Source organism: Ambystoma mexicanum, chromosome 4q (assembly GCF_040938575.1).
Source record: "Ambystoma mexicanum isolate Mex_15411 chromosome 4q, UKY_AmexF1_1, whole genome shotgun sequence".
NCBI lineage: Eukaryota > Metazoa > Chordata > Amphibia > Caudata > Ambystomatidae > Ambystoma > Ambystoma mexicanum.
In genome coordinates, this window is record NC_090928.1 from 1,237,045,428 (window position 1) to 1,237,065,790 (window position 20,363).

At 49.8% G+C, this 20,363-nt stretch overlaps 1 protein-coding gene across 1 annotated transcript in view; it reads right to left on the bottom strand.

The window, feature by feature from the left end:
* The window catches only part of LOC138468307 (zinc finger protein 318-like), a 640,558-nt gene that overhangs the window by 347,480 nt on the left and 272,715 nt on the right, over nt 1-20,363 (bottom strand). Inside the window, exon 5 of the mRNA XM_069608801.1 lies at nt 10,362-10,461. Within this exon, the coding sequence (XP_069464902.1) occupies nt 10,362-10,461 (100 nt within the window). The remainder of the gene's footprint in view (nt 1-10,361; nt 10,462-20,363) is intronic.

A 20,363-nucleotide genomic window follows, 5' to 3' on the forward strand; every position in this document is an offset into this window, starting at 1 on the left:
TGACGGTAGGAAGAGAAACCCCCGCCGGAACCTTTGGAGGCGCCCTTGCCTCCGCCGCTCCGAAAGGGCGTCCGTCGTTGCTGCAGGACTCCAAGGGCCCGGGCCGTCTCAGTATCCGCCTTGATGGCCTGGAGGGAATCGTCCACCGTCTTCCCAAACAGGTTGTTCCCGTCGAAGGGCATGTCCAGGACTCTGGTCTGGACGTCCTGCCGAAAGTCCGTAGCTTTGAGCCATCCACGACGTCGAAGGCAAACGCCGTTGCCCAGCTGGCGGAACCCCGCGTCGGCGATGTCCGTCGCCACGGTGATGGCGTGGTCCGAAGCCACTTCACCTTCCTGGAGGATCTCAAGGGCCTCCGCCCTCTTGTCGTCCGGCAGAAAATCCAGCAGGGGAGCCATCTTGTACCAGAGCTCCCTGTCGTAGCGGGCCACGATAGCCAAGGCGTTGGCCGCTTTAATCGTCGTCGCTGCCGACGAGATGACTCTACGTCCCATAGTATCCAATTTCTTTCCCTCGCCGTCCGGCGGGGAAGTCGATGTGGAGGCCGCACCCCCCCCCGCTTTCTTCCTGGCTGCCGCGGAGACGACGGAGTCCGGGGTAGGCTGCGCCCGGAGGCATAGGGGGGCCGTGTCTGGGACCCGGTACTTCTTCTCGTACCGGTCTCTTCTAGCTGGCGTCGTGGAAGGGTTCTTGAGGAGGGAAAGGCCCTCATCCCAAATGTCGTCCAACAGAGGCACTGCGAGGACCGTCTTCCTCTTGGCCTCGCGCCGCTGATAAAGGAAGCCTTCCTTTTTCTTCTCCTCAGGGCAGAGTTGGAAAAGCTCGGAAGCCCTGGAGATCATGGAGTGGAAAGATCCGATCTCGTCGGGCGGAGAAGCCCTGGTGGGAGGCGACGACGGAAAATCCTCGTCGTATGCCTCGTCGTCCGTACCCGTCGCTGCCGTGTCAGTCCCCGTATCATCCCCTCGGGTGGATGGGGAGGAGGGCTGGACGGGGCGCGACGGTTGAAAAGGAGGTGGAGGATGGATCCTTCTTTTCTTGGTAGGGGGAACACCAGAAGGTCCCGGTTCTGGATCCCCCGACGGGAGAGGTTCCTCCGTCGGTAACGGTAGCCTCGTCCTTATCTCAGTGCATAAGGACTGTATGGCCAACAAAATGGTTGTCTCGCGGCGTTGGCAGAGGGGAATCCGACGGGCGAGCAGGGGCCCCGTCGGTATCCTCGACGATGTCGTCGTCGTCACCTGCGTCGGGGCCCATTCCAACGTGCTGGTCTTGTTCCACGCCTAGGCCGTGGCTTAAGACCTCGATCAGCTCCTCTTCTGAGGTTGAGGCCGAATCTACGACGACGCCCTGCCCCCCCTTCTTCCCCACGGAGGGTTTCACGGGGGTCCTATCGATGGGCACAAAAGAAGACTCCCTCCGAGGAGGCAGGGAGATTCTGGGCCCTGAGGTCGCCACCACTGGTGCAGCCTCCACAGGCTGGGCCAGGGCCGCCGCGACCGTTTCGATAGAGGGCTTGGTCGGATGGATCAAGGCCTTCACCACCTTAGGTGCGCTCACCGCCTTATCCTTGAGGGAGGGGGCACTGCCACGCTCCTCCTCTGCCTTAGAGCTCGACCGGGGCCTCTCCAGGAGCTTCGCCGGGTGCTCGGCCTTCCTCTTACCCGACCCAGAGCGTTGGCTCGTGGTTGATGGCGCCGGGGAGGGTGCGCCCTGCCTGGCGCCCGTAGAGCCCGACCGTTCGGCGCTCCCGGTGCCAGCGGACTCGCGGTGCTTGGCCTTATGTTGGGCCCCGTCGCCGGGGCGCCCTCAAAGGTCTTAGAAGACCGCTCGGATTTCTTCTTCTCGCCAGACGGGCTCTTACCCTCCAGCCAGTTGGCGAGCCGTTGATGACGGTCCTTCATGGTCCGTTCCGACATGTTGCCGCAAAACGCACAGTCCTTTTCCACGTGCGTTTTGTCCTCATGAAGGCAGTAAAGGCAGAAAGAGTGTTCGTCCTCCTTAAAGACGTTCTGCAGCTGGCATCCAGGGCAGACCCTGAACAGCTTTCCGGGCGTCGAGCTTCCCTTCTCCTGGGCCATCTCCGAGACCGGGCCTGAGAAGCTTCTGGAGTCCTCCGAAGTGTAGCTCGACGAAATCTTCACCCTTGAGGGGCACAGACGAATCCGACACGGGTCCCCGTTGATCGGATGTAGGATCGGTGGAGCTTGAGGCTCTTTTGACCGAAGAATCGAAGTTTTTTGTGAAAAGCGCGAAAAAATAGCACTAACGCTCGAGAGCAATAGCACGAGGATCCCAACACATGAACGTGCGGTAAAAATCTGAAGATGGCTGCCAGAGGCGGTGCTTAGGTAGAGGGCAGTCATTGGCTGTGGTCAGTATGACGCAGAGACCAGTGATTGGTTATTGCTACGAAAGACAGATCAGAAACGAAACTGATACTGGTTTTTTCTTTACCGAGGATTCCCAGCCTGACGACGGGGAATATTCATGAGCATGTGAATCCATGCCAGACCCCATGCTGGAGAACATCAATCCAGAAATTAATCGCCCAAATGTTTGCTCCCATGGGGTCTCGGCTAGTTCTGGGTATAAAAAACAACAATCTGGTCCCTCAACACCACTAGATAATGACAAAAGACTAATGACCCAAGTTTCATCTAATCCTGCAATGTCATAACCATCCCTTCCCAGTGTACCAACTAAACAGGACGTGCACCATGAATATCTTAGACATACCTGCATTTGAAGAAATATGCTCCAAGGATATTGATCAAATCGAATTCATTCACGATAGGGACTTTTCTGTCGCAAAACTGTGGCCGAGATCAGGTTTAGTGAGGAATGTGTTATGGTAAGACCAAGCACAATTATATAATTTGGGTTTCCTTCTGATTAATAATCATTCTTTTGATCAACATGTTCAAAATTTTGGGAAACAGTACACGTCTACACTAGATAAATACCAAAATAAAACTCAAGTACCATCGAGAAATAGACAAGAAGGAAATGATATAGACTCCGTGCCAATCGGAACAATTCAGAATTCGCATTAACAACTTAACCAACCTCTTTCCTGCTTGCTCTCTGGCGTCTTGGAATACCAGAGGATCTAAATATCTGACTAACACAAAATTAAATCCCCTAACAGACTTCGATATAATAGCCTTACAGGAGATCTGGCTTACCATACCGCCTGCATGTGAACAGCACATTATATCCCTGATTCCAGCAGAAATTCTCTTTAGAAGACATCCGTTGGCAGGTCTTATGGTTGCGGTAAAAACAGCAACAAACCTAACCTTAGAACCTTGGGCTTCCCTCAACAGTTATCTTCAGTTGGTAAAAATAAGCTTGGCTAGTCAAACCACTGCCTTGATAAACACATATTGGAATCATGGAGGAAGCTTGGATGACAATTTCATAAAATGTCATGAATCTCTATTAGACCCAACAGCCATACACCCTTCCATTGATTAAACAATCTTGGCATAAGATTGTAACATCACGTGTACCAAAAACTGTGCAAAACCACTCACCAGTAGCTGCACGTTGGAATGCACTAATGAAAGAACGACAACTTCATATGCTAAATGGAAGCATTAAAGGAGCTGTCCCTCCGGTCCACACTTGGCATAGAGGGCGTCAAGTGGCTTTTATGTATTACGTATACTCAGATCATAACTCTTTGACTCTATCCCGGTTCCAGGTAAAACCACAAACCACTAGTGACCACAATTTACTCTCGGTCACATGGAACTGGATATACTGCCACAAAGCTCAAATTCCATCTGTTGCTTGTGACATGATTCTCTCCAATGCAAAGAACAGATTCCGATGGACGGCTAATTGGCTTCAGAGTCTATACAAATTATTAAGATCACCCAATACATCAAGGGTCCACTCCACACCTGACCAAGGATCATATATATCCCGACCTTGCTTTGATATAGCTGCAAAGTTAAGAAATCTTAAATGTGGATGTAGAAATTGGGTAAAAGCAAGGCAATCGCTAACATACCAGCGCAATGCTGAAAAGATGCTAGAAACAATTGCCACAAAAGCCTTTGCCCAGATATAGGGGCTGCTGAGTAACGCGCATGGTTCATCCCAAATAGCGTCACAAATAAATGTAGTTCCTGAGGTGTAGCTAAACCTTTACAACACATTATATGCCTCCTCTCCGCTATCAAGTCAAGCTGCAGATCTTTCCAACACTAGCCACTGCACTTTGCAATTTGACATTGATGACATCTTATACCATATTACAAAACTAAGTTCATCCCGGGACCCGATAGATGGTCAAATCAAACGATTAAAGCTCATCCAGCTGGCTGGGTCAAAATATGAATAGTCTTTCAATCAAGCCATGCGCACTCGACGGCTGCCTTCCTCCTGGAGAAAAAGTATTTTTATTACGATTTAGAAAAAGGGTGACCGAAGCAATCCAGGCAATTACAGGCCGATCACGTTGCTTGACATCCCAAGAAAGCTATTCAGTAGATTAATCTTGAAAGAATTTAATCAGTGGATTGGCACAACTGAACTACAAGACAGACAGGTTTCGTATCGGGTCTTGGCACAGCGATAAACCTCCATACTATACAGGCCATAAATCTACAAGAACATTAAAAGAAACAGCATTTTATATGGCGTTTATTGATTTCAGGCGGCTTTTGCTTCTGTGTCCTGAGAACTATTAATGCAAAAACTAATTAGAGCCTCCTGTCCAGTGAACTTGCTATTCTGGATCGATCAACTACATTCACAGACCTCTATTCAAATACGACTTTTCTTAGACGGTAATCGGTCAACCAATTACAACTTTTAGAGGCCTTAAGCTAGGGTGCGTACTCGCTTCTACATTTAATTTTTGGGAGTTGGGTTACCAAAGGAAAAAAGTGAAAATGGTGAACGCATTTTAGGGGGGCTGTGGGGCACCCCAAAGGGATGGGGCGTTGACCCCCACATCCCCAACCCGCAATGGAGTGGGTGCCATGTGATGCAGCCCTCCCTAGGACTGGATATCTGCTCCTAGGAAGGGACGCCTGAGGCCAGTGAGGAGTGCAGGACAGCCCCCGCCCCCTTATCTGCCCCCAGGGAGGGCTACATTTTGCTGGTGTGACCGTAGGTAACATGTTTTTTGTTTTGTTTACAGCTTTTTGTATGCGAGCAGCTGCAACGTTATGTGAGTACTGTTTTATTATTCTATGGTTAGGGCCCACTGTCAGTGGGGTGGGTGAGACTGGGGCTGGATTGTTGGTGGTGTGGGTGGGAATGGGCCGTCTGGGCAGATGTTGGTGGGCAGGGAGACAATTGCAGGGGCAGGCCACCAATTGCCCCCCCATGCCAGCAGAACATTGGTGTTTCCCTGGGAGCGGATCCCTCCCATGTGGGTGGGTTGTCTGCAAGCCCAGGCTCCACCTCTGGCTGTGCTACGTTAAAGATTTCACCTGCGGTTAGGAATGGGGATCCTGCTGGGGCTTCCTGGAGCTGCTGCTGTGCTTAGGGGACGGTACACCCACATGGTACATGAATGTCCAAGGCCAGGGACATCACCTCCAACCGTCCTGGAGTTGCGGCTGGGCTGCATTACAGCATTTCCCTTCAGGGAGGTATTGGCACACTGCCGAGACTCCCTGGTGGGGAGAAGCTGTAACGCAGGGCAGCCAGGGCTCCAGCAAAGTCTGCGGTAATATCCCTGGCCTTGGGCACACTTCTCCCATGTGGGTCTTTGCCGGGGGTTCTGGGTAATAAATTCTGGGCCGATTTGCCCAAGTCAGACCTCTGGATTGCCACGGGTGTCCTCTTTTGGAAAATGCATGGGGATCCCCGTTTTCCCTGCTGGCTTCGACACCCTAGGACCAAATCTGTAGGTTGCCGACATGAACAAAATGGGCTGTGCCAAAAGGCTTGGGGTTACCAATGGGTTACCCTTTTCCTTTTGCGCCCCCGGTAGGTGCACCCACACATGTGAGGTAACGTTTTCATCGGGACACGTGTGGGGACGCGGGAAGGTAGGCCATGTGTTGTTGGCAGTGTGTTTATAAGGTATGGTGCACTAGGTGTGATATCTGTGCATTAACTTTGGAAAGGTCTTAGCTGCCATCAGCTCACATCTTTGAGTCTGGCGTGCCCACCGGAGGCAGGCAGTGCTGTCAAAAGCAAAAGTTTTAAAAAAGTTTTTAAAAAGTTTTAAAAGTTTTAAAGTGACTGCTTATTGAGCATTTGAGTATCCAGCCTATTAGATTTTTGATTTTGAAACATACAAGTATATTCAGATTGTTACAAGTATTGTTGAGCTGACCACGTTTTTCTGTGTTGCTTTTCAAGGTGAGTTTGAGCTCAGCAGCTAGGTGCGCTGCAAGGCACTGAATGTAGCTGGGGGTTCGGAGAGGTCAGAAGCATTAGCAGAGTGGCTGCAGTAGGCATGTACCGACCGTCGGTTACTTCAGTATGTCATTAAGTATTTGGCCAAAGAAGAAGACAAGCTGGTGGCAACCATTACATTTTTTCAGGGTTTGATTTACTTTTTATATGTGCACATTCACGTTTAGGACATATGGCTACTAAATGCGGCTAGTGCCCTAAAATGGCCATGCCACAAAGGCCTTCTTTTGCCTTCTCGGGTCAGCAAGTCTTTGAGGTCACGCACTTGCCTGGAAAAACAGCTGCTTTTGCAGGCTAGTGATGCCTTTGTATGAGGCGCCCAGGAAGGGGGGGTGGGACTGCCTAATGCCACTCCACATCTGTGGTGCCAGAGCTTTGTGAGGCAGTAGTGAAACCAAGAGTTGTCTTTAAATTGGACAACTACTGGCTACCACCCTGTTCCTCTCTGAATGGGCCGATTTCTGTTCTTCCTTACTTTCGTCCACTTCAAATCTCCTCCGCTTGGAGGATATCAACATCCAATTGGACTGCATCGTATTATTAACTCTTCATTGACCTCTGCACCTTGCCATTCTCCCTTCTGGTCCAGCCCACACACTGTGACCCCTTTCTCTCCTCCCCACTAGTCACCCCTCTCTTGGTCATACCATTCCTCTCCTCCCACCTGGGTCCCTTTGGCTCTCTGACTGCACCCCCAAAAGCCCTGCCAACCACATCCGCGCGATGAAACGCGTATCAGCGACTGCCTTCGCTTCCTCCTTCATCCCTCTTTCCCCCTACCTCACATTCTTCCACCGACTGCTCTCAGCAACCTCCACTTGTCCATCACCAATACTCTTGACATTCTTGCCCCAGTCATGAGGATCCGCCTGAAACCTGCCCAAGCGTAGCACCTAGTACAAATCCGAGCTTGCGGCCCTGAAACAAAAGAGCAGAGCAGCGCAACGAGAAATAGCAAACCTCAGGCTCATACTCTGACAAATTGTCCTACCGCCTGCTCCAAAGTTAACACAGACTCTCCATCCGTGTCAAGAGCCACATACAGGTACGGGTTTTTCGGTGCATCCAACACCACGGCTGAACTTTTCCAAATCTGCAACTAGCCAACCCTTGCACTGTCTCCTTCCCTCTTCCTTCCCAGGCCCTCTGCAATGCACTGCCACTCACTCTGCCACCAAAACTCGGGACATCCTGAACACCCTTGTTACTCGCCCTCCCAACCAGTCCCACACCACCTTGCCTCCCTTGGCCCCTCACACTTCTTCCTTCTCCCCTGTGACACCTGAAGAAGTTACCAGAGGTGGCCGCTCAATGAAGGTCTCTTCTATACAGGTTTTACCTTGCTCATTCACAACTATCAAGGATTACATTGGCTTGCTGACCCCTGCAATCATTCTTTTGCCACTGGATCTTTCCCCCCCTCCCTCAAGCACTCCCTTGTGCGCCCCCTCCTGAAAAAACCTTCAGCAGGACCTACCAGTCCTGCCAACTACTGCTCTATTTCAATCACCCCCTTCCTGGGGAAGCTTCTAGAGAAGTTAATATTGCCCCAACTCGCACACCAAAATTGTTGATGGTCTCGACAACCATCAATTTGGATTCCGAGCATTCAGAGGCACGGAAACTGCTCTTCTAAACACCTGTGTAGAACTGCTGGCTTCTCTGGACTCCAACTCACCAGCTGTCCTCATCCTACTCGATCTCTCCTCTGCCTTTGACACAGTCCACCATTCCATCCTCATAAGGCTCCACGATACTGTTATCTCGGAATGGGCACTGGACTGGCTGGCATCCTTCCTAACTGACCGTGTGTCCCAAGTCATCCTGGGCACCTTCTCTCCTACCTCCTTCACTTGTGGTGTCCCCCAAGGTTCTATCCTCTACCTCTGGCTCTTTAACATCTACCTTGCTCTGCTTGGACACCTTAAGCTCCCCCCCCCCAACTTCCAGTGTTATGCAGACGACATCTCTTTTTCTAACTTCCTGCTGATCTTCTTGCACCTTCCATCATTCCCGACTGCCTATCTGCCATCCAGTCCTGGTGCACCTCCAATGATATATGCCTCAACGCCTGTAAAACTAAGATCTTTCCCATTGGGACCCCTGCTTCCTCCTTCCCTTCCCTCTAACCTTTCTCCTTTGGATCTCGCCTACTCCTTTTGAAGCCAGACACCTTGGAGTCATCTTTGACTCCTCTCTCTTCTTCCTCCCTCATACTCAGGATATTGCCAAGAAGTCCCACTTTCAGCTCTTGCTTCTCAATATACTCCCTGTTCTTACTTTCCCCCAGAAGCTCAATGTTACGCGAGCCCTGGTTCAACACTCCAGCACTTACACCTCCCCCCCCTTCCCTCTTCCTTGCTGCACTTGCACGTTCTGAATACTCAAGGCATAGTAGGTTTGTCCTTTTTTTTCCCTTTTACCTCCACTGCTTTAATATGTTGTGTTTTTTTAATGTGTTTCACTGCCTTGTTCACTCCCTTTGCCCTGGGGGCACTTTGCAACAGTATTTTACTTGCTGTTTAAGTGCCTAACAAGCAAACAATACAATAAAAAAATAAAAGATCACACAATACTCTACAATACTAATATATACAATGACCATAGGTTCACTTAATAAAACATTAAAATAACCAGCATTGGAATGCCAATTAACTAATGCAGAAAATGTATGTAAACCAGTAACCAGTACAATATCCCAACTTCAGAAGGCCAAAACCTAAGATGAATCCGGCATGGTCAAAAGTCACAGGTTCCAACGCAATGTTTTACAGGTATGAGTTTTCTTAAAAAAAAGATGCAATCGGCTTGTGGTGGGGATTAGTTTTGAACTAATCAAAAGTTCAGTAACAATTTACCAGAAGATAGGCCAGGTGTAACTGCAAGCCGCAATCCCAGTCGGCTATGAAAAGTAGAATCAAACGATGCAGACCTCTTCAGGACACTTAACGGGATGGAGGAAGGCAAGTTCCAGCGACTATCAGTTTGCAGGCGACGAAAGGCATCCCCTCCAGTCGTGATCACAGAAGCTGCTCCAAGACCGGATCCTTTGAAGTTATGAAACAAATTCGGACAGAAGGCAACTTGTGGTTCAAGGGGACGACCAGCAAAGTTATGGGCTTGAATGCAGAACTGCGACTGTTCTGGTGAGGTAGCCCATGAGAAATCTGGTCAGTCCACTGGGCATCCCTGGGACACTTCTGAAGTCGATGTGACTAGTTAGTCCCCACTAGTACATGGGATGAAGGACCACTCAGGGTTTGGAGAGATCAGGCAGAAAGGCAGGTCTTCACCAGGTCTGACATTGAAGGAGAGTTCAGGTCATCAACATGCTGCTCTTCGAGGGATTCTTCCCGCAAACATACAAATGAAAATTAGCTGCAGAAGTCTTCCTCTTTTCCAAAATCTGAGCTGGAAGCAAGTCCAAGCCCACCAATGCTAAATATCTGCACCATTGAAACAGCCAGTAGTTGTCCAATCAAGGACAGCTACAGATTTCACATCCGTCCCAGGAGCAAACTTCCTGACGCCAGTGATGTGGACTGGTACTAGAAAGTCCAAACCCCCTACCTGGGTCACAATCCCAAACACCTCACACACACACACACACACCTCTCACCAACCACCCCACACGCATTGGGAGAGGACAGGAAAGGGGGTGCTCAAAGGGAATCAATTTTCCTGCAGTGCCGAAACAAGGCTTGGAGAATGGGGCTTTGGTAAAAACGGCCTGCAGGGATTCATCAAAGGTCCTGATAAGTGGGTTCCCCTTTCAATGTCCCATCATGCAGAGCAAGTAATATTACATTTAATCCCCTGTACGAACTGGGCATACAAGTAGACACCAAAAGGTACATTGTACACAATCAGCTGATCTGATTTTCTCTTCTCGACATTAACCAGGAACAAAGCCAAGCCAAATGAAGTTCGACAGTTCAGCATGCATAAGTAAAAGCAATCCAGTAAAGTACCTCGCTGCTTCTTCATCCTTTCTAGTTCTATCCCAAGGTATCGGAGTTTCTTCTGCCGGAGATCTTGGTCATCCTTAATTTTCTCAATTTCTTGAACTACCTGAAAGGCAAAAAAACAAAGGTGAAGTTTAAAAATGCACTTCAATCAAATACTAAGCTGGGTAAATCTTGCATGGCCATCTTTCGAACTTCTGCATTGGTTTTGTCCTTATTTACCAAAGTTAGCATCCGACAGGCACAAGTAGGACAAAGACATGATACCTGTAGATTGCAGTGTTCAATGGTACGCAATTCCATACAGAGTGTAACTAATGTAGGTCTTCTGATGTTCGTGAATCTGCTTCGAATCACATGCAGTCCATGGACTAGCAAGCAGTACCAGGAGATGGTGGTGGGATGTTGGAAGGAGCAGTGGAAAAAGAGTTCTTAACAGCGCCTGGCACACCCGAGAATCAGTCTTAGAATGTGTATCTAAGCAGTAATGTTGTGTAAAGGGGGGACTAGACCTCCAGTTATACGCTATACAAATAGAATCTGGAGGAATATAAGCAATGAAAGCTATGGTAGCTCCTGTGCCTCAACTAGAATGGGCTCTAGGCATAAAAGCTAAAACTCATTGAAAGAATAACACATCTGGATACATTTATCAATTTTGAGATTGTCGACTTCGAGACAGGATCCTCTTGTCTACCAGTGGCAATGGAGACAAAGAATGTATCGGTCTTCCAAAGTGCTTTTGTTTTAATTCAGGTAGTACATCACTGCTCTTTTAACATCTAGTGTATGGAGACTTCTTTCAGCTGAATTAGTTGAATTTTGAAAGAAAGATGGAAGTTCTAAGGATTGATTTACATGGAATTTGGAGATGAATTTAGGTGCAAAGCATGCATGTGTGCGCAGAACCATTTTGTCCTTATGAATGCTAACAAATGGGACAGAGCTTGCAGTTCACTTACCTTACTAACGGAAGTAACAGCTACCAGAAAAAATGTCTTCTAGGGGAGAAACCCAAAACTAGCCTTGTGCATTGGCTCAAAAGAAGGGCCCATAAGTTTAGTAAGGACGACTCGAGCTCCATCCAGGAGTTGGATTCAAAGAACAAGTTACTTACCCCTGGTAACGTTCTTTCGACTGGATGTTCCTCCCACGTATTCCTCATCTTTGATATTTCCAAAATCCAGCTTAGCCGCTTCGGAAAACTATTTCAAAAGGGGGTGCGGTGCGTCGATGCCTGTCGACTGTCCCAAAGCCTCAGTCTCGATGTCAACGTCACTGAAGGTGTGTATATATAGCGCGTGGAGCGCCCTTTGGCTTCAGTTCCATTTTTTTTTTACAAATGAAGGACTATACCCGACGGTTACTCATGAGAAAGTTTTTTTTGTTTATTGATTTTGTATGGCGCGCCAAACCCAAGGGTAACTGGGCGCAACCGAGCAGAAAAACATTAGTACTTAAAAGCTTAGTTACAGGGTAAGGCACAGTACAAATATGAAACATGACAATTCGACAACTCAGTTAAAGAATATACATATTTACAATCAGATTGGGTAGGATCTGTAGGTATGAGTAGAGGCAAGGTTAATCTTAGGGGTCATTAGAGCGTAGCCATGTGAGAATATTCTGATAAAAGTTATAGTAGGATAGGTCTGTTCTAATGTTAAGTGGGAGAGCATTCCAGTATTGGGCTACCTTGACTGGGAAGCTGCTGCCGCCTGTTTTTTTTTTAGTTTAGATTTAGGTATCTGTAGGCAGTGGGAGTTGACGAGGTTCTGGTGGGGCAGATCGATGTTTCTCACTATTCTTGTTACTAGGTGGAGGAGGGGGGCTGCGTTGCAACATTTGAAGGTGAGTGATGCCATTTGTTCTCTTTTATTGAAAATAACCAGGTTACTCACCGTAGTGACCATCTTACTCCTAGTCCGTAGTCCCCTTTCCTCCATACTTACAGCACATTCCTCCGTCCTGTTAGGCGGGACCGGAGCACTTTGTAAAAAGCATCCAAAAATGTTATCAAAATGTTTGTCCTTCCTCTCTTTCTGCGCAGGGCCCGGCACGCGGCCGTAACCCCCGCCCATCTCGGCTCCGCATCGCGCATCGCCCATCAGTTCTTTTCTATCACCAGGTTAAAGACGCATTAGCAGTAACAGAGGGACCTTATTCGAGGGGACAGCGGGCAGGCATATGGAGGAAAGGGGACTATAGACTAGGAGTAAGGTGGTCACTACGGTGAGTAACCTGGTTACACTCCTACGTCCCGTCCCCTTTCCTCCATACTTATGGGAGATTCTCAAGTACTCCTTACAGGAACTATGGGTGGATGGAAAATAGCCCTTACTGAAAAAGGTTCTTCAGCACAGCCTGACCAAATTGAGCATCATATCTTGAGCTCATGTCCAGACAATAATGCTTACAAAAAGCAGATGGGGAGGCCCAAGTAGTCGCCTTTGCCATTGCCGCGCACCAGGTGTGCATGAATACCTTTAGGAGGCTTCAGCCCTTGGACGGTGTAAGACTCCATAATACAGGCAGTGATCCATCGAGAAATGGTTGCCTTAGAGGCACGCTTACCTTGTGGATTACCAAAGGTCACAAACAGTTGAGAAGAACTCCTAATCTCGGATTTTCCATCTAGATCGAACTTAAGAGCCCTTCTAACATCAAGGCAATGCAGAAACCTTTCTGCCTCTGAGGCAGGGTTCGGAAAAAAGACGCAGGGAGATTGATCGGTTAAGATGGAACTCAGACCACCTTCGTTAGGAAAGTAGGATTTATCCATAGGACTAGCTTATCCTTGTGAAAGCTCAAGAAGGCATGCTCCACCCACAAAGCCTGGTGCTCGCTCACGCGCCTTGTCAAAGTAACAGCAACCAAAAAGGACACCTTCCACGACAGGTGTTTTAGGTCCACCATCGCCATTGGTTCGAAAGGTTTATGGCACAACACCGTGAGGACCGCATTTAGATCCCACACCGGGTGCGGACTACGAATCGGAGGATAAAGGCGCGTCAAGCCTGCAAAATGCCTCTTAACCACTGGGTTAGACAGAGTAAGAGCAGTGGTCCGTAGATAGGTAGGCGGAAACCGCCGAAAGGTAAGTTGTGCATGACAGGACGTGAACACCCTACTCTGCTAAGTGGGATACAAAGGACAGTACTGTGTCAATTTTAGCCCCCCTTGGGTCCAACTGCTTGTTTAAACACCAATGACAGAACCTGAGCCATTTGCTTCTGTACTGGGACCTAGTCGAGGGTTTCCTGGCTGCCTGGATAATGCCCATGTTATCCGCAGACAGGCTAAGATGTTCTAAAGACTTGAACTCATACACCAAGCCACCAAGCAGAGCGATTGTGAGGGGGGGAGACGGGGGTGCCACAGCTGCGGTTCCCCCTGGTGAAGAAGATCGGGGGTCACTGGTAATCTGATCTGCTGATACACCGACAGGTGTTGAAGTTCTGAGAACCAAAACCTGGCCATCCACCACGGGGCTATGAGTAGAAGAGAACAGTTCAGAGTTCTTGAATTTGCAAATCATCCAGTGAACTAGAGGTCGAGGCGGGAAGGGATAAGCCCCAACGTTGTGCCATGGAATCTCAAGAGCATCCCCCAGAGAGGAGGCTCCCAGCCCGCTTCTGGAGGCACACAGAGGAAGCTTCTGGTTTGCCGTTGTAGCGAAGAGGTCCACTTCCGGTGTGCCCCAATGCAGGAAAATCCATGATAGGACCTCCGCCTTCAATTCCCACTCGTAGCGGTCCATCGTCCGCCGGCTGAGGGCATCTGCCGTGACATTCAGCTGGCCCGGGATGTGTACTGCAAGTAGCCAGACACCATGAAGAACCGCCGAATCCCAAATCTGGATGGACAAGTCCACGAGATGGGGAGACTTGGTTCCCCATTGCTTATTGATGTAATACATCGACACCACATTGTCTGTGCGGATACGGACCACTTTGTTGGCAATGATCTGTCAGAACGCCTTGAGCGCTAGGAAAATCGCCAGAAGCTCCAGATTTATGTGAAGGAGCTTGTCCTGAGGCGACCAAAGATCCGAGACCTGAAGGTCCAACGTCGCACCCCACCCCAAAAGGGAGGAGTATGTCGTGACCGTTACCGTCGGGGCTGGATCCTGAAACCCCACCCCTACCGACAGATTGCTGAGATACGACCACCTGTCCAGGTCTGCTCTCATGAAAGCCGGAATCGCTATCAACTTGGGAGTCCGGATCCACAGCCTGAAGCCAAGAACTCCGAAGAGCCATCTGAGTCCACCTGATTTTTAGACGGGCAAGAGGAAGAGCCAACACGCACGAGGCCATGAGACCCAGAAGCCTCTGGAACCACCAGGCCGACATACTCTCCGACTGTGCAAACATCTGACACGTGGCTAACAGATCCACCATCCTGTCCCCGGTCAGGTACACACTGCAGTCGATCGTGTTCCAGCGAAAACCCAGGAAAATCAAGTCATGAGAGACCGTCATGGAAGATTTCTGCCAGCTCACCGACAGCCCAAGGTGGAACAGGAGCTGAAGGAGACACTGAAGATTACAGGCGGCTTTCAAAGGGCACGGGTTGCGTAAAAGCCAGTCTTCCAAATACGGCTACACATGGATACCCTGCAGACAGAGAAAGGCCGCAATCACCGACATCTTCGTGAAGACACGCGGCGCCGAACTGAGGCCAAAAGGAAGCACTCAAAACTGGAAGTGCTCCTCTCCCACAGAGAAACGGATATCTCCTGTGTGGATTCCAAATCAGAATATGTATGTACGCATCCTGAAGGTCCACCACGCAGAGCCAATCGCCCATCTGCAAGGAGGACAGTATCTGGCCGGGCCTGATCATCTTGAATTTCTCTTGGGGTAGGAAAAGATTGAATTGGGAAAAGTCTAGGATGGTACGCAGGCCAGACTGGTTGGGTTTGGGCACCGTAAACAGTCGTGAGTAGAAGCCCTCCCCTTGTTCCTCAAGGGTAAGCAGAAGCCCGACCGAGCGACTGACAAGACCCACCTGTCCTCGGTGATGGTCTGCCATGCCTCCCAATGAGTTGCAACGCGTCCTCCCACCGGGGTCTCGTGCGATCGCTGAGAACCCTCATTTTGCAGGCTTTTCAGTGGTGTTACCACCTGAACCCGAGGAGGCGGCTGAGGAGCAGGAGAAAAACAGTCCGTTGCTGCCTCCGGCAGTTGTTACCCGAAGGGGTATCCACTCTACGAGATTTCCGGTCTAGAAAACCTCTAAACCCCAAAGAGGGCCGGCTTTGCAATAACGGTCTCTGGGTCTTGAAAGGAGGTTTAACCGGGACTGACAAGGACTTAGCTGTCTGGGTGCTGTCCTTTGTTTTGGTCAGCTCCACATCTGTTGTAGGATGGAAAAGCTTCTTACCGTCAAACGGAACACCTTGTCTTGCACTTCCTTTGAGAATTTGGTGGCATTCAACCACGCCTGTCGGGAGGTATCGACTCCAAGCATAAGGCCCCGAGCCGAAGTGTCTACGTGATGAGCCGCAACCTCCAGTAGATGCTGGGCGAAGACCCTGGCATCAGACAATCCCGTCTTAAAGCAAGACAGAGTTAGCGAAAAACTTCCTCCCAAGGGAGTCGAGGAGCTTGTCCTCCTTCCCCAGAATCTGAGTAGCCGTCGTAGAAGAGGATGCTGCAGGCCTGGACTGTAAAATGGCCGCAGCCACCACTATGGAGGAGGGGGGTGGGGGGGCGGACAAGACGACAGGGCCACATCTTCCGAAGAATGCAGCATGTATCGCGCGTCAATTTTCTTATTGACAAAAAGTCCAGAGTGTGGCTTTTCCCCAGACTCTATGGACCTCAGCCAAAACGTCCTTCTGCAAGAACAGGCCGGTACGCTCCAAAGGAGACAGGGTGAACACCCCAGAAAGCAAATCCTCCTGCGGAGTGGGTGCCTCGGGCACCAGAACATCCAAAAAGCACATAATGTCCAGTACCCGGTCATGAAAAGCTCTAATAGAGCAGGGCAAGTCCTCGTTGTCCCGATCACCTTGGGCCTCATCTGACAGGTCAGGATCCTGCTGAACCGTGTCAGGCACTGCCTTGTATGGCGGAAGGGTCGGGGAAGGGACCGTAGGCAAGGGCGGCGCCGGCAGAGCCACCGGAGGAGCGGGTGGGGCCAGAGGCGCAGGTGGCCATCTCTCCCTAAAAAGACCCTTGAAATATTCCCTCATGGGGTCGGTATGCAGGAGCGTCTGAAATTTGCCGAAAAAGGCATCCTCCAGAAACGGTTTTGGAGATACCGGAGGAGGCCTCTCACGAGGAGGATAATTCCAGGGACGCAAAGGGGAGGGTTGCCACACAGGCCCATGCCCCAAAGTGTCCACAAAAATCAACGGTGCCGATCCCACAGGCAACAAAACATTGTGCGGAAGGGGCATCCGAGCCTTCCAGTCGTAAACTGGGTAAAGGGATGCGCACAAGTAATTTTATGTTCACCCACAGAACTGAACCCTACACCTGAGGCTGATGACGTAGTTGCAGGGGAAGCACCCAAAATGGCTGCTGTGGTCGTGGCGGGAATGGCCGCCATTTTGCCATCACCTGAGTGGAACTGCGGCACATGAGGAAGTGAGGCAGGGGCCATCGATGGATCAGGGGTCTTAACTTTAGCCTTAACTTAAGGAACCTCGGCCGAGTCTGTACTATGAGGCCTGTAATGTTTCTGCGGCATACCAATAGCCAAGTTAGCCTTCTCAGGAAGGACCTCAGCACTGCCGGTAAAGGAAGAACTTTCCTTCTTTGCCCCCTCAACAATTCTGGCATCGCTACAAGAGCGAGAACAGTAAGAAACAACCTTCACTGATAAGGCCTTGCCAGGCCTCTCAGAAATGTTGGTAACTTTAGCCTCTGCACGAGGGACTTCAGACCAAGGTCCGGTAACAGCCTTACAAACACGGGCCTCAAATATCCGTTCAGTAACACCAAGCCCAACCAAGGGCATGTGGGCGCACCCCAGTTTTATTTTTGAGGGAAGCTGATAAAGAGGCCTCAGAGCTAGCTCCGGTACCCCACAACTCAGAACTGGGTCTACAAGCAGCCCCCCACAGGAGGGGCCTCTGAGTGTACTCCGGTATCCACAGGCCCATACGGAGACCCTTGGAGAAAACTCTGGTACAATTTTTAGGCCCAGAAGGCACCTCGGGGCAACCCCGGTGACAGAGTGACTAACGCTCCTCCCGACTCAGGAAGAGCCGGAAAGGTATCTCCCGGCTGGGGTGCTCTAAAAAGTAAAGAACTTACCGGGCGTTTCTTCTTTTCGTCGATAAAAGCTTGAAAATGCAAAGGAGGGGCGTGTTGAAACACCTCCTCCCAGCGCTCCAACTGACATTGAAGTGCCCGGACCGAAAGGGAATCACAGTAAAACAGGAGTCCGAACGGTGGTCCGGACCAAAACACTCGAGACAGAGGATGGGGGTCCGCCCTCGCAAAGCGTTCGTGATACGATGAACAATCTGGAAAGTCTAGTTTGAACGACAGAGTAGTACACGATCGCTAGCAAGAGCCATAGAGGGAAAAAGGGAAGAAAATCTTCAGCGGATGCAAGTGCATCCAGTCCCGAACGAGCGGAAAAAAGGACTGATGGGCGATGTGCGGGGCGGAGCCAAGATGGGTGGGGTTACGTCCATGTGCCAGGCCCCGCACAGAAAGAAATGAAGGATAAACATTTTGAAAACATTTTTGTATGTTTTTTACAAAGTGCTCCGGTCCCGTCCCACAGGATGGAGGAATGTCCCATAAGTATGAAGGAAAGGGGACGGGACGTGGGAGTATGTGTTCTTTGGAGGATAAGTGGGGGGCCGTTCTAAGGGCATTGTTTTGCAATGTTTGAAGTTTGTCAATGATGTATTTGTTGGCTCCCAAATACAAGACATTGCAATAAAGTTTGGAGAGTATAAGGGCGGTGGCGATAATGATGCAGCTGGCTTGGGTGAGGAAAGCTCTACTTGCCCGAATAAACTTGCACGTGTAGGCTGTAGAGGATGCTAAGGAGTTCACTTGTTTCTTTAATGTCAAGGCCAATTCGAGGTGAAAGCCTAGTGTTTTCGCTGCTTTGGCAACTGTAATTATATTACCATCAATATTAAATGACGAGTAGTTGGAGCCGAGTTTGTTTAGGTTGGCATCGGATCCAAGGAACAGGATTTCAGTTTTATCATCATTCAGACATAGGCCATGCGCGGCCATCCGTGACTGAATGATGATGTAGATTTTGTTTACCAAGGCCGTATCAGAGTCGAAATTACCCGAAAAGTTAATGAGGATCTGGGTGTCATCAGCGTAATTAGTGTGACACCCAGTCTGTCCAATTTGTCAAATAGGGGCTTGGCAAAGATATTGTACAGGGTTGTCGAGGCGCAAGAACCTTGGGGTACACCGCAGGCCATTTTAATGAGGTCTGCTGATGTCAATGTGAAGCCTCATTGTGCGGTTGTCCAGGGAATGATTGGATCCAGGCTATGGCCTCATTTGAAAAGTGGGCAGTTGAAGCCAGGTGTTCGCACAGGACTGATTCACAAGGTCGAAGGCTGCCGACAGATCAAGGAGGAGTAGCATAGCAGTGTTTCCCTTGTCACTGAGCTTGTTGAGCTGTGCTCTGAGATCAATTAAGGCTGTCTCTGTACCATGCTGCGGTGTGAATCCTGATTTGCGGGTACCTAAGAGTTGGTTGGTCTCAAGATAGTGTAGCATACCTACAAATCCAGCACTGTATCTTGAGAAGGAATGGTACCGTGGTGATAGGCCTGTAGTTGGTGGGAATGGCGGGGTCTTGGGTTTGCTTCTTGAGGAGAGGCAGAACCCAAGTAGCTAGGGATGGTATTAGTGGAGAAGGATGCGTTAATCAATTTGGTTACGAATGGGGTTAAGTCCCTTGCAGCATCCTTAATTAGCTGGGCTGGGCAGCTGTCACCCTTACAATTAGATGGTTTGAGGGATGCAATAATCTTTTCAGTTTCCCGAGTGGAGATTTGTGCAAATTTGAATGGGTCCGGGCCTGGTGGTTTTGTAGTCATGGGGTGGGTGATGGGAGGTGTTTCGTTGGGAATTAGGGAGTCTTTTTTTAAAGGAGATTTTATTTTGTAGCATTTTAATTTTATTTGTTAAAGCATTTTGGATGCTAGTGCACCATTGTTTATCTTTAGCTATATTGTCAGGTGGGGGTGCAGGGGATTCTAGCTCCCTTAGGATGGCAAATAATTCCCTGGTATTGGAAGGAACAAGTTACTTACCTGTAACTGTTCTCCAGCATGGGTCTGGCATGGATTCACATGCTCATGAATATTCCCCGTCAGGCTGGGAATCCTCGGTAAAGAAAAATCAGTATCAGTTTCGTTTCTGTCTTTTGTAGTAGTAACCAATCACTGATCTCTGCGTCATACTGACCACAGACAATGACTGCCATCTCCCTAAGCCCCGCCTCTGGTAGCCATCTTCAGATTTGGTAGCACGTGAAGTGGCAGTATGACCAAGTGAAGAGCCGCAGAGGGGTAGGCGGGAGGGTTCGCATGTGAATCCATGCCAGACCCATGCTGGCGAACAGTTACAGGTAAGTAACTTGTTCCTTCTCCAGCATGGGGTCTGGCATGGATTCACATGCTCATGAATAAAAGAATACATAGCAGTACACACATGCACAACCACGGGAGGTGGCAACAGGCTCAACATTAAGCAATACAACTCAACATTAAGCATCTCTTACCTTCTCACCAGGCTCACCTTAGGCGAACAGGTTGCGCAGCACTGCTTGGCCGACCCTGGAATCCCGGTCGACACAGTAGAATTTCGTGTAGGTGTGCGTCGACCTCCACGTAGCAGCCCTGCAGATGTCCAGCAGGGGCACACCAGATAGGAACGCCGTGGTAGCTGCGATCGCTCTGGTGGAATGGGCTCTCGACCGGCCGGGCAGCGGTCGGTTTGCCAACCGATGACAGTACATGATACAGCCGGAGAGCCATTTGGAAATGGAAGCCTTTGAGAG